This window comes from Gadus chalcogrammus, chromosome 1, assembly GCF_026213295.1.
Source record: "Gadus chalcogrammus isolate NIFS_2021 chromosome 1, NIFS_Gcha_1.0, whole genome shotgun sequence".
NCBI lineage: Eukaryota > Metazoa > Chordata > Actinopteri > Gadiformes > Gadidae > Gadus > Gadus chalcogrammus.
Genome location: NC_079412.1, coordinates 16,953,401 through 16,967,592, shown reverse-complemented (window position 1 = coordinate 16,967,592; position 14,192 = coordinate 16,953,401). Strand labels below are relative to the sequence as shown.

The window sequence follows — 14,192 nt, the reverse complement described above, 5'->3', positions numbered from 1 at the left end:
AGCGGCCGACTGAACAATCTGCACGGCTGTCACCTCCACCTGTGGTCCGCCACTTCTGGTTATTTCTTCCTGACAAATGTTCTTTTTCAGGTATTCGAAAGAAAAACATGTTAGAAACACTGAGTATGGGATGTGTATTACCCACAATGCTTTTCAAATGAAATGCAACATTCAAGGGGTGCAAATTTGGACCTTTATACCCCAACCCCGCCCCACACACACACATCTCCAACATGAGAGAATGTAGGATGACTGTGCTGGGTGACTGTATGTTTGGGATTCATCACCCTCATTGCGCATTGCCATTACATCACTCCCTGAAAGTGGTGTAGCAGCCATCTCCGTGCACAGTGTCAGCGAATACAAATGAGCCCAGTGGCCAAAGCCTCCACCGCCACCAGCGCCGTCCAGGGTACCAGGGCAGACAGACGAGGAAATATTTGATCAGTATTGTCAGACCTTTCGACGCGCCCCCCAGGGAGTGTTTCGGTGTGAATCACAACCACTTACAGCGCTCACCGTTTGTGTGTTGAGCACCAGAGTGATGTGCTGTGTTACCGGTCTTCAGGGGCAGATATCGGGGAAACATACGAGCTGGGTGTGAAGCAGTGTTGTGAAATATAAAAATAGCATTTTAGGTTTTGATATCCAGAAATGGTGCACATTAAACTGAAGCAAGTTTAACTGCTTTTAAAACGTTTATATTGTTTCTCTATTAATACTATAGATGACTCTGCACCATTATTTAAAACTTTTAGACAGTGTACGTCTGAATTTACATGTCATTTATCAGATTATATAAAATGTTATTAAAAGGATGCTTCTTAATGATCTAATATTATTGAATTGGTCTTTCATATTGGTTAAGTATTAGAAGTATTTGTTTATAAATGTTATATTAATTATAAAATTACATAAGTCTCTGGAATATCTGACTTTATAAGCATTGATTTAATTAAATGCGACCCTAAATTCAAGAAAGACATACAAGCAAGGTGGTATAAGACCGATTTAATTAACAAACAAGCTCTTTATGCAATTCAGTTGGTGTAAGGCACGCCTAATTAACAAAATATCAGCATCTTATTTACTCACAGGAACAACTTCTCCTCTTCAAACTAACTAACATAAATACAATTGTTCTTCAAATGCAAATCATCAAACTTCCATGTACCAATCTTTAAAGCAAAGTTAGGATCCGAGAAGCCTGCTACACAAATTATCGAAATAACACCAATTGAAATTACAGAAAGCAAATTAAGAGCTGAAAGATGCTTCACATTTGTTGATGATTTCACATTGTTTAGTGAAAGTAGAGCTGAATGACTTTGGCTAAAGAAACAAACAAATGTATCAGTCCTTCTAGATTCTGAATTCTGATGACCGGAAAGCTTGCCAGAGAAATAAAACTCCCAAACCGTTAGTTGGTTTTGATGTGCACATTGAAAGGGTTTATCCCTCAGTCAGTAAAACGAAACACAACTGGCACGAAGTTTCCTATAACAGTGAAATAAACATCTTCAAGTTTATATTTGCAGATGAATGCAACCGCAATTATCACAGATCCTGAGATTACATTTCACTTCAAACCAAACGTTGTACACTACTACATGTCGAGTAGTACAGAGGCAGAGCATTATAAAGCGCACTCAATTTAAATTCTTCAATTGAGTTATCAAATTCAAACGCAATCAAAAACATGGACATTAAGTGCATATAAATATATATATATTAATATGCACTTTGCATAAAAAAAAAACATGACACACACACACACACAGCTACAAAAGGTCCAGTGAGCCACACACACTCAGTCTGCCGCCATACAATGTAATTGCGTCGTTAAAATTAACGAAATTGTCAGAATGTCAAGTTGATTTTGTTGGCCTTTCCAACGGCATTCATCAACTTGAAAATGAGGCACATTCAAAAGTAAATTGACTAGTGGTATGTTTCTCTTGGACGGACGGACGGACGGACGGACAGACAGACAAACAGACAGGGACACCAGCTCATCAGGACCGGTAGTCGGGGGAGAAGAGGCGTAACTTGGGGCTGGTCTTCGGGTCGGAGAAGGGGATTGTGTGGTTGAACGGGTCCGCCACTGGGGAGCCGAATCCTGAAGGAGATGGAAAATATATACAAATGATGGGAGTATGCTGTGGGGCTATCATTTTGCCCGAACAGAAGAAAACCTCTTATAGCTGCAGTTGTACAAATCTCAGAATCTAACAGAGGGAACCAGGCCCTACTTGAACTACAGCTTTGTAAAATACTACGGTACCAACTAGGCTCCAATAATGGGTCCAAATACCTTCACCTGGATATGAATCAGTCCATCAATACCTTTATTTATTATCATTCGTCTTTTTATTTTTTTAAACGTACAGTTCCCTTACAAACTCTTGTCAAATCAATAACCAGATCATGTGGGTGGTGTGGTTCTGTCGGCGGTGGGGGGGTCCTACCTGTAGCGGTGGGGGACCTCTGTACGAAGGCGGCGGCGTGGTGGCCCTGGTCCCGGGGGGAGAACACGGCGTGGCACACTGCGGGGAGGACGGAGAGGAAGAATGACGCATGGGAGACAAATGGTCACGCTGTGGGACGCCTATTGGTCTCACAGCAGCCTCCTGAGAATCATACATCACATACAGGCTGATCCCTGGCGCCCGATGTATTATGGTTCTGACATAAAATTTACTTATTGCTTCTGCTGCTGAAATACTAATGAGTTTTTTGTCTTTCTTGGGTGTGGTGAGCTTATCCACTACGGCCATGTCATTGAATATACTTTAACCACACAAAAGGAACAGAAACAGAAACATGCATATGTTTAGTTATTAATAGTAATATAGTTAATAACTATATTAGGATGACGGGTCCAAAGCCAAAAAAACAAAAAGCGTCTAAGAAAACGTAAGAAGCAACACGATACCGATCACGACTAAAAACCCAGAGCAGCGAGCATTCCTCCCATGAACGTCGCCCCTCGTCTTCCGACAAGACAAGATGTGCGTCGTTAATCCCAGAAGGGCTGTGGGGCTAACGAGCCGCCTGTTAACACAGCCCACAGCTCTGTCTCCAGAGCGGGGTACCCACCGATGATGATGATGGCGGTGGCGGCCAGCAGGGCGAACACGGTGAAGAACCACATCTGGTAGGAGTCGATGACGCTCTGCAGGGAGGGGCCAGGGGACGAGCCTGCGGACGAGACAAGGGGCATGTGATGACGAGGAACGCCTAACACACACACGCACACGAATATACACACAAACACACGCACGCGCCCTCCCCTAAGTTGACTGTTTACAGAAGCACCTCACTCCTCAGGCCTGCCAGTCTCAAAGGAGTGCATACCTGGCTAAACTTTTTTCGGCAGTTCCTGTACTTTCTTGGGCACTTCTTGTCCCCGCCGTCATCTGTGGTCCACAGACAACGGCGTTGTGAACATTGTTATTAGTCAGAGAGGCAAGGTGGGCCTGATGCATTTTGATCTGATTTCCTGTCTCTGCGGAGTCCCCGCTGGTCTGAGCTAACAGAACGTTCAGTGATCAAACCCAAAGCGCATCGAGTGGACGACAAGTTGGTCTGCAAAAGGACTTCTTGGTTCTCAGTCGTAATGAGATAAGACTTCTTTGGAAGTACGCTGCCCGCTGAACAGTCCATAAGGTGTTTAGAGGAATATGAACGGCCTAAGAAGCGCTGTAAACGTGTTCCATCAACTGACGGAATAACAGATGGTGAGTATGCATACTATTTTCCATTTAAAATATATAATAGAAATCTGCCCTCATCCCTGATTCTGTACTCATCCGGTGGCAAATGACAGTTAAAAAAATAATAAAGTATAGTAAAAGGAGCTATTTGCAAAGTACATCCATTAAACCACATCCATCATAATCATCATCCTCTTTAGCCTTTTTAAACACTTTTCTTCAAAACATGTTCTGAGAACACATTAGCCGCCGTCCTCCAGGGGCGGGCGGTCCGGGGGGGACCAGGACTCACCCTGCATGGCGGAGCCGCGGTGGTCCCCGAGGGTCAGGGTGACGGGGATGTGGAGCGTCTGGCCGGCGGCGGGGCTGCTGACGGAGAGGACGGCGGACGAGGCGGGGTAGTAGGCTGCCTGGGAGTCTGTGGCGGTGACCGTGAACTTGGAGAAGGTGGGGTAGGCGCCGGTGTGCGTCTCCTTCTCCTGCACCACCACGCTGGCCGAGGAGGACGACACCTGGAGGGGAGGAGGAGACGGTGACCTACGAGGCCCTGGGGGAAGCCTATGAGCTACACAACCCCACCTTGTTGTGTTCCAGCTACCAGCTGTCCTCTGGGATGATGTTCTAAACAGAAGGCGACCGGGTGGAGGGGGCCGACGGGGACTACCGCTTCAAACGTTTGAAGAGTTCAGAAATACATTTGATGTATTTATGCGTTTGAGTGGGAGAAAAAGTGTGTTGTGTGTCTTGTGTGTGTGTGTGTTTTTTGTCATGTGTGTGAGTCTGTGTCATACGTTTGTGTGTGTCATGCGTGTATCATGTGGGTATGCGTGTGTCATATATGCATCTGTGAGTGTGCGTGTGTTTTTTTTGTGTGCGCGTTAGTAGGCGTTATTTGTGTGTTTTGTGAACTTGTGCGTGTGTTTGGTGAATGTGTGCGTGTGTGAGTGTGCGTGTTATATGTATGCGAGTTTTCTGTGTGTGTTTTCTGTGTGTGTTAGGTGTTATGTGTGTGTTATGTTTAATGTGTTTATGTGCATGTGTGTTATATGCGTGTATGTGCTTGTGTGTGCGTGTGCCATGTCTGACCTCCAGGCCGGCCAGGGTGGCGGCGGGGCCGTACACGGTGAGCTCGGCGGTGGGGTGTGCGCTGGACAGCATCAGCTCCGTCTGGTCCGGGTACAGGCCGGGCTCTAAGGCCAGCCGGGCAGAGCCCTGGGCCCCCGGGGAGACGGCGCCGCTCAGGCCGGCCGCCACCAGCAGCTGGGTCATGGACACGCTCAGCAGGCGCGTCTGCTGCTCGCCCAGCGGCTGCGGCTCCAGGGTGCACGAGTACAGACCTGGGGGGGGGGGGGGGGGGGGGTTCACACAGGACCACCTTTTATGCAAAGAGTAACAGATTAAGTAATACACGTGCAGCAGCGGTAAGGAGTTCTACCGTTATTACTGCAAGAAGCCCACGGCTGGTGGGAGACATTAGACTGAGAATGCTGCTTATGCACCCCAGTGTGTTGGAACGCGAACGGTCCAAATTCAAAATGTTCTGAAAGAGTCCGGCGCAGTCAACCACAAACATATTCCCAGCACGCATGTTACTCACTTATAGCCAACGGATGTCTATGCTGTTTCTAACAAATCACATCCAAACAAAAGCTCTTAAATCTTACCTACAGCACTTTTTTAATCTTTTAAGGCTCATACACAAAATTACCGTACCGTATCAGTAGTTAGCCGTTAGCCAGGACTGGTCTAACAACAAACAAAGAAACTTTTGTTTGGGGATGGTGTGTCTGGGTTACAAAGCAGCCGCCCCCCCACGTCGGGATCTTCGCCCAGAGGGGGGGGGCTTCCCGGGCCGACCCGTACACCAGCCACGGCGCGGGCTCATAATCAAACTTGCCCGAATCAATTTACATTGGGGCTCGCGGTCTGGAAGCAGGCTCATTAGTTCACTAAATCACCTTTTATAGCCCGTGCTAAACGCACTCCACGGCCACCGCCCACCGCAGGTATTGATTGTGCGCCCGGGGGTGAAGGTTGTTTTGTTGCCTCATGTGGCGTAAACACCAATGAAAAGGCAGACCGGGTTAAGACTGCAGCGGTCCTCAGAGCGGGCTAGGTGCAGAGGGGGCCGTAATGGACTAAGCACCATGACACCATTTTCTGAAGCCATGGGATGGAAGAGAGGGAAGGTTTGGGGTTGGCAGTGAGTACGGCCTATGCGGTCCTGGTTCTTAGCTTTACGACGGCCATGCTGTGGCGGTGATCTGTCCGTGTCACAGGGCTTATGATTGGTCTACGAGGGCCGCCCGGTCTTTGGCAGGCGTTAATCACCATTAAACAGGGACCCTTAACATAGTTTTATTTTCTCTCGACCACGTAATGATTGAATTAGATTTAAAGAGGGAGCGAAAAAACGTGTACGTCGTCCGTGGGTCAGACTTCGGCTATTTGGGAAAGGTTTAAAACCCAATGATCACTAATGATGTTTTGAATCATTCCCCCTCATGTTCCCGCGTGAAACCAACATCTCTCCATTATTTACTCCCCTTGCACCCCATCCCGTGGGCGCCCACAAAAAAGGAGGAACAGCAATTTGCCTGCATGCTGAGTCGGCACTTCTACCAAATATTGTATTAAAATCGGCAATAAAAAAAACTGAGAAGGGCTTCCGTTAATAGTGATTGGGCGACTAGCGCGGCACACACAGGGTTTACAATGTGGAACGAATGCGAGATGTTGCTGTGAGTACAGCGGTGGAGAACTAATACAGCGGCGGCCGCGGCAGGCTGCGGCGGTGGACCAGCTGACCTGGCCAGGGCGCGATGGTGGTACACTGGGAGTACTCGCTGTAATGAAAATCTACCTCCACTCAATCTTGGCAGACGGGGAGTGAGAAGCATCAGGAAATCAGTGCTTCGATCCCCATTAACTTTAATACAGTGTGTTCGAGGAGCCCCTCTACCGGAGCTTTGTGTTGCTCTGAACAATGTTTATAGTATTTGGTTTAGGTTTCATTGTATTTCCTTATTCGTACCAATGTACGTTTTAAAAGGCGGGCTGTTGCGATCTCCTATTCCGTATCATTTAAAACCTCTTCAAAACAAGGATTCTGAAATGTTCAAATGTAAATCAATGGGGGTCAACCCATCCTCTGTTGAGTGATCTCCAGGCTGTTTTCAGTGTCCATCCAAACACTTCCTCCTTGTCAATTGGTCCTTTGCGATTTGTGCAGCCCTGGGGGAAAGCAAATTGCGCACGAGCATCTGCTTTGTCTACGAAATCTTCTAATTACTTCACTGCACTACACAAAGTAACGTTGTTGGTGGTCTTCATCATTGTATCGACCAGGAAGGCCTTCTGAGGGGAATCGTTCAGCTACGTTATCACTTCATCACCCTACATTCTCTCAGCGGCCATCTCACGCCAGGCACTACCATGAGACGCGGTAGGTTTCAGGTTTCATGTACCCACCCTCTGTCAGTATATGCCCCAATGCGTGCATAGGCAAGGATAAGTCATGTTGGTACAATCGGTTGCCTTTAAAAGGTATTTTTAAGATAATCAGACCATATAATTAAAAAGTGTGCTGGAATTCCCTTAACAATTAAATTCATAACCTACCATGAGCCAATTCAAATCTGAATCATTTAAAGGCGAGAGGAAACAACTCTGCGTTGTAGTTCTGAGACATTAAAGACACCGACTCACAAACACTCCCTCCCCGTTCGACCGACGCCATGGCGTTCGCTTGGCCCCGCCCCCCGCGTGTGCTTACCGGCGCTGCTGTCGAAGGCGGTGTGCGTGGAGAACACTCGCTCGGCGGGGAAGTCCACGGCGTCGCTGGTGAAGCTGACGTGGCAGCTGACGGAGGTCTCCGGGTGCAGCTGGACGATGGCGTCCGTCTGGGCCGCGGAGCAGGAACCTGGGGCCGGTGGGGGGGGTTGGATACACGTCGTCAGCTAAGAGCTATGAACGCTGCACTGGCCTGTCAATTCGATTACCATAAATTAAGTCAATTGAGATGGATGGATGCTTGAGATGGTGATGGGGGGTAGGGCGTAGGTACGACCACAGGAGGACCGGGGTTTGTTGGATTGTGGTAACATCAGGAGAGGGGGGGGGGGGGGGGGAAAGGGGTCCCGGTCAGTTGGTCAGTATACCTATGAGGTTGGTGCCCTTCTCTCTGGTAGCGATCAACACTTTGCTGGCCTTGTTGCTCCTCACAGGACCTGGCTGGGCAATCACCACCGTCCCTGTGGCTGCCTCCACCACCACCTGGACACACACACACACACACACACACACACACACACACACAGAGACACACACACACTTCAGTGGTCTGCCGTTGTCGTCGGCTTCTCCCATCCCTCAGTGCCTTTAGAGGTCAGGGTAAATGGGAACCGTTCTTGTACAGTGTCATCCTATAAGGTATAAACGCGGCGCCCCAATGCACGTCTCATGGTCGCACGGAATATCAATGCTGGTTGTGTTGGTGTGGTCTGTGAATATCAATGACCGGGATGACATTTCAAGTCTCCATGTTCTATGCCAACCGAAAAAAATAAATGGCAATCAGTGCGCCGTGACATGCTTAATGACATGCTTATTGTACACACACAGACACACACACCTTGACCTACTGCAATAAATCGGACTAAAAGTCCTTTTACATTGTCCATTTTATCTCACGTCAATACAATAATTACTAACCACAGAGTCGAATCGGACCATACACGTATGACTCAATTTCAGTTCTGCGAATAAGGGACAATCATTTCATTTGCATCAAGGTTGAATTGTTTCGGTTTTAGCAAAAAAATGAATCTGTTGAGCCATTCACATCAGGTAACTTTGTCATGTCACCATGGTCAATGTATATGTTGTAGGAAATTGTGTAGAAAAAGTTCAACCTGTTTAAGCTTCTCAACACACAGGCCTCCTATTGCATCAATCGTGGTAAACCACATTTATAGGCCCATAATTATTTATATCTGCTATATTATCACATAATATATATTTATCGTTAATCTAGATTGCTTCGGTACTTCAAGCCAATGTTTACTGGCATTGCTGTGAGTGAATATAGGTCGCTTTTCATAAAATGAAGGTGCAGTTGTATGGCAACAAAAACTAAGTCTCCAAAACATGGGTGTATTAAAGAATACACAACAGTAAAACAACACTATATTTAATCCTCTTAATACAGAGAACATGTCGGTGAAAGGACGGAGCACAAACTCGTCTTCAAGGCTCGGTTAAATAGTCCATTTGTAATTTTCACCAGAGCGATTAACATTTGGGATAGCCTCATATTTGCGTCACGGCTGATAGTAAATAGTTTTGAAGCGACAATTTAGGGGTTTTCACATCTTTAATCACTACGCGTCTGGTCTAAAAGGACCTTAAGAGCGAGTAATTAGGTCTACACACTATCTGCATATAGATGGTTCTGTGTCAAACTTGTTTTTGACAGTAAAGGCTCCTTGAAGGATTTATACATCAGGGTAGCGGCACGCCTTTCCAGGGACGGCAAAGCGCACAGCAGAGCAGCCAGAAACCCCCACGCAGTGTCCTCTGCCACATCACAACGGGCAGAAACAAACAACACCCTGCCCCTTGAAGCTCATTCATCACAGCAAGCAAACAGCAGAGCCCGTGGCCCTGCGCTCTGATATGATGGGGCGGGGAGGGGGATGTGGAGACCGTACCTCTCTGTAGGTGTGAAGGCCGCCGGGGACCTCGTAGTACACGGTGGCCACGCCCGAGTCTCTGGCCACGGCCGTGCCCGACTGGGGGTCCACCTCGAGGACCCCACTGGCTGAGGAGCTCCACGTGCCCAGTGACCCTGAGAAAGAAAAGAAAGAGAGAGAGAAAGAGAGAGAGAGGGAGAGAGAGAGAGAAAGAGAAAGAGAAAGAGAGAGAAAAATGGTAAACAAACGGTTTAAATGGCTCTTTCTTCAAGTGGCCTCTCAAAGAGCTTTGGAATGAGTGCCACATATTTACACAAAAGGAAGATGAAGAGAAATATGTTATTTATTTATATATACACACACACACACACACACAATATGAAGTAAAAAAAAAATTCTTCCTTCCATTTTTCTTTTATTGAAAAGTATTTATATAAAAAAAATATTATCAGAAAAATACAATAATAATGGTTCTAGCTTTCCAATTGCCTGTGATTCATGCCATATAACCATCCCACTTAGAAAACACAGAACTAGAGAACATTGGCCTCCCTCTGCCACTCCCACTGTATCCCCTCTTCCTCCTACCTTCTGGGCTGGTGAGCTGGGTGGCGAAGCACACCACGTCGCCCACCACCAGCGCCTGCGCCTCCGGGGGCCCGATGGCGTGCGCCACGGGCAGCGGGAGGTAGTCGGCCACGCCCATCTGCTCCCGGTCCCACACGGCCAGCAGGGTGAGGCCCACGTTCACCGTCCGCACCGTCAGGGTGTTGTTGGCCGGGCCGGCGCCCACCTGCACCAGGTCATCCCTGTGGGGGACCAGGTGACGCAGAGGCCCCCGTTAACAGTGGCTCTGGAGGGATGGCCCCCCCAGTAGAGGGGGTTCACTCGCTCCCCTTGGGCTTGTGCTTCAGAGGGCCAAGGGGAGAGACTAGAAGGTTAAGGAACTCCTTCATCCCTGTGGCCATGGTTGTCTATTGGATGCCTCGTTTGGTTTGTCTTGTGTACTGTTCGATGTAAGCGGTTCTGTATTCTGCGTGTTCCTATCGAGTTGTAAAACCAATTTCCCTTCAGGGGGCAAACATATTTTTGAACTTGAACGCATATATAAAATAAGTGCCAGTCACCAAGGACCCTGGTTACACTGTAATGGGACGGCAGTGTTGATGCTGAAGAGCAACCTTGAGATGCTCAACAAAACTGGAAAAACAAAAAGTTTCTGTGACTTTGATTTAGTTTGGCAGTGGTTGGTATTGAACACGATCTTGAGTCATTTCAATGTCACAAGACTCGGTGAGTGTTAATTCTGGTCTGGTAATGCCCCCAGTGTAGAGATATTTATTTATTTTTTGTTGAGATATTTTTTGGTCTAGAAGTAACAAGGCCAACCGGGTAATTTATTTCCCAGAGTACTTTCTGTTTCTATATCCCCCAGTGGTACAGGGTAGGGCTGAACGATCTATCGTTTTCGACCGAAAATCGCGATCTCAAGCATTACGATTTTGGGATCGTCAAAGCTGCGGTTTTTTTTTTTTTTACAAAAGTGCAATTATTTTGATGCTGATGAGCCATTGAAGCAAGTTTACTTAAGAAAGAGGGCTCCCTTTTTATTTGACTTTTTTGGTTGTTGTTTCTTAGGTACTTGAATAAACAGTCTTGCATTTGAAATCTGTTGCCAGCAGTTTTCATTATTGCATTACCTTAATGGAATTCATTGGTTATATTAATTTATACTGAAACTTGATTTAAGGCCAGACATGGCAGGTGAATAGGGTAAAAATTGTAAATACAAGGCATCACCATGAAACTTTACCAGTTGATTACATACATCATTATAAGAAAAAAATGTATTACAAGTTTTTGAATTTTGCATATTTAATTATGCTAATTAGGCTGAATCTCATTAAATATGCATGTTTTTGCATATATTTCCGGTGCATGAATCTTAAACTGTGATAAAGCCAGGACCAAAATTCTTTTTTTATTTTGTTTATATATCAAATGACAAAAAATCCTCACATGGATTTTAGAATATCTGCTTTTATGACCTGGGAAATCAAAATATACTATCCATGGCCTTAAAAACCCTATTTTCGCCATGATTTCCAGGTAAAATGACCCATAAATATGGCCAGGAACAATTTATAAATAAATCCATGTGTAGATGTCTTCATAACAATGCTATGTGTGAAACTGGGAAGTATGGTGTACCTAGGTTCTACATAGGCTGAGAAATGTGCACCTAAAAATGGAAAAACACTCATTTTGAGAAAACGGCCTTTAAAGATTCTTATGGCAAAAGCCAACCAAGCTTGAGAGCATACCACGTGATACATTCGAACCAATCGTCCGGTCGGAAATCGAGTCCAACCAATCAGATATCAGTTCTGTGTTGTGCAGCAGATCGAGTGCTTTCCAATGATACCACGGAACACATATGACAGAGACCGGCTGTAATTTGAAACGGTGCGTAATAAAGCAAACGTTGGGTGAATCTTCTGTAAAATTCAGAGGCGCAAGTTGACAAACTATAATAAAACAAACACCTAAATGTTTCGTTTTGACTTTTTTTTTCTTTTGTGCGAAACATTACATGTTAATGGTGCAAAATAGCCCAAAATATCAAAATTGACCAGTGACTGAAAAATCGATGATTTTGCCTGCCGTGTCTCGCCTTAAAGAAAATAAATCGTGGTTGAAATCGAAACCGCAATCTCTACCAGAAAAATCGCAATTTCAATTTTTTCTTAAAATCGTTCAGCCCTAGTACAGGGTCACTATTAAGCCCAACACACAGGTTAACCGTTTTCTCAAACACGACTGCCGTTGCCAACGGACTCCTCGTGGGACAACCCAGGACTCCCATCACAGGGCTTCCCACTCCCCAGCTCACACCGCTCGCATTTAGTTACTTTTCCCCTTAAAATGGTCAGCAGTCGCCTGCTGGGGTATGAGGTAATGGAATCCATTAATTGGGCAGCGCTGATGAAGGTTTATCCCCACAACCCCGCTACGCCCTCCCCTTCCATTGCCGAAGTAGTCACTTAGTTTAGCTCACTCAGGTGGAAACAACCGCCGTGTGGAATGAGGCAGTCGATCCCAGATTAATGTTGCTCCACCCGCGCTTCTCCCATCCCGACAGTAAACCCTGAGGAGCCGAGCGGCGGTGGGGCCGGGCACCATATCGTGACGCACGTCGAACACATAGTTCGATATTTGAATGCTAATTAGCTCACTTTGTAGTGGGGTGGGGGGGGAGTGACAAGTTGCATATTCTACTGAATAGGGTTGAGTCAAGTCTACTCAAAAGCACCGGGTTAAATTAGGTTTGGCTTCCGTACGATGTTCGTCCGAGGGCAGGCGCATTCCGAATCAGGCGTGTATGAAATCTTAATTTGGCCAGCAGCAGTCGGGGGGGGGGGGGGGTTTGCGAGCTGTCAGGACTTGTTTGTCAGGGTTTGAGATAGTGTCGAGGCATTAGATGAAGCAGGCCTGGGTGAGCTTGCACTAAGGAGAGCACTCAGAAATCAGGAGAGGCCTTGTACACCGAGACAGATAGATAGAGATGTATCGATAGATACATATATATATATATATAGGACAACAAGATAATAGCGGTGCAACCTTGGAGCACTAATCAAACCACTCTCTCGCTCTCCAAAGCTCCATCTCTTTCACTATTGCTCCATTACCATTTTTACTACCTACCCGGAAAGCAGGGTTCACTTATTCAAATGGGTTCCTTGTAATTAGGTACGGGATTCCTCCACACAATACGGTGGGTCGAAATAAATCCATTAATTAATTACTTAAAGGACAATTCCGGTATTTTGAACATTGAGCCCCCTTTCTGGTTTGTTTAGGATGAAATAGAGTAGGTGACACCGAAATTTGAACTATTAGTCCTTTCTCGGGTATTTGGCTCATTTTGAATCGCTCCTGCCTGCTTCACAGTGGTTGTCTGTGTGCATACACCAACCTGTCAACCCAGCAACCCTAAACGTTCGTTTTCAAAAATGTGCAAGTAACCGAGTGGTTAGTGGCATTCGTGAAGTTTTAAAAAAAATGATCGGCGCAATATATGGTTTCCATCCGTGTTAGTTGCTAATTGGAACTATTTTTTCAGATACCTCACAACCGCAAATAAACTTCCGCTCGCTGCGTTACGATGGTTACATTGAGGTTGGCCATACCAGCTGTGACGACAAGGTCCCACTCCGTGCAGCACCTACTTTCGTGCTCCGTCGGCATCTGCCTGCACTTCCCACAGGCACACCACCAATTTCCCGTGATCCTGGGGACCGCTTCAGCCGGAGCTTCAGGCGCCTCCGTAGCCCTAGCCTCCATCTCCCGTAGCTCCTCTTGGGTGTATTCAGGTTCAAACCGATATCCTCTGCCGTCAAAATCAAAATCGAGTGCGTCCTCCAGAAGCCACTTTTCATATTCCATTTTCAGTCATTTTCCCTAATCCGAGGTGGGCAAGTCACGGTACAAGACTTCTAACCAACGTAAACAGCCCACCTTTCCGGTTCGGCGGAGTAATATCAGCGAGCAGTAATTAGTCTTCCAACTGAAATCAACTGGCGATAAATGTGCAATAAAAGACGACAGAAACCATATATTGCGCCGATAATTTTTTTTAAAACTTCACGAATGCCACTAACCACTCGGTTACTTGCACATTTTTGAAAACGAACGTTTAGGGTTGCTGGGTTGACAGGTTGGTGTATGCACACAGACAACCACTGTGAAGCAGGCAGGAGCGATTCAAAATGAGCCAAAT

At 46.4% G+C, this 14,192-nt stretch overlaps 1 protein-coding gene across 1 annotated transcript in view; it reads right to left on the bottom strand.

The window, feature by feature from the left end:
* Positions 1-1,000: 1,000 nt before the first annotated feature.
* nup210 (nucleoporin 210) overlaps positions 1,001-14,192 on the bottom strand; it is a 34,103-nt gene continuing 20,911 nt past the window's right edge. Inside the window, exons 32-40 of the mRNA XM_056593095.1 lie at positions 9,998-10,218; positions 9,428-9,564; positions 7,877-7,991; positions 7,492-7,638; positions 4,803-5,053; positions 4,009-4,228; positions 3,100-3,201; positions 2,469-2,546; positions 1,001-2,119 (exon numbers count right to left, since the gene is read on the bottom strand). Coding sequence (XP_056449070.1) covers positions 2,016-2,119; positions 2,469-2,546; positions 3,100-3,201; positions 4,009-4,228; positions 4,803-5,053; positions 7,492-7,638; positions 7,877-7,991; positions 9,428-9,564; positions 9,998-10,218 — 1,375 coding nt within the window. The 3' untranslated portion in view covers positions 1,001-2,015. The remainder of the gene's footprint in view (positions 2,120-2,468; positions 2,547-3,099; positions 3,202-4,008; positions 4,229-4,802; positions 5,054-7,491; positions 7,639-7,876; positions 7,992-9,427; positions 9,565-9,997; positions 10,219-14,192) is intronic.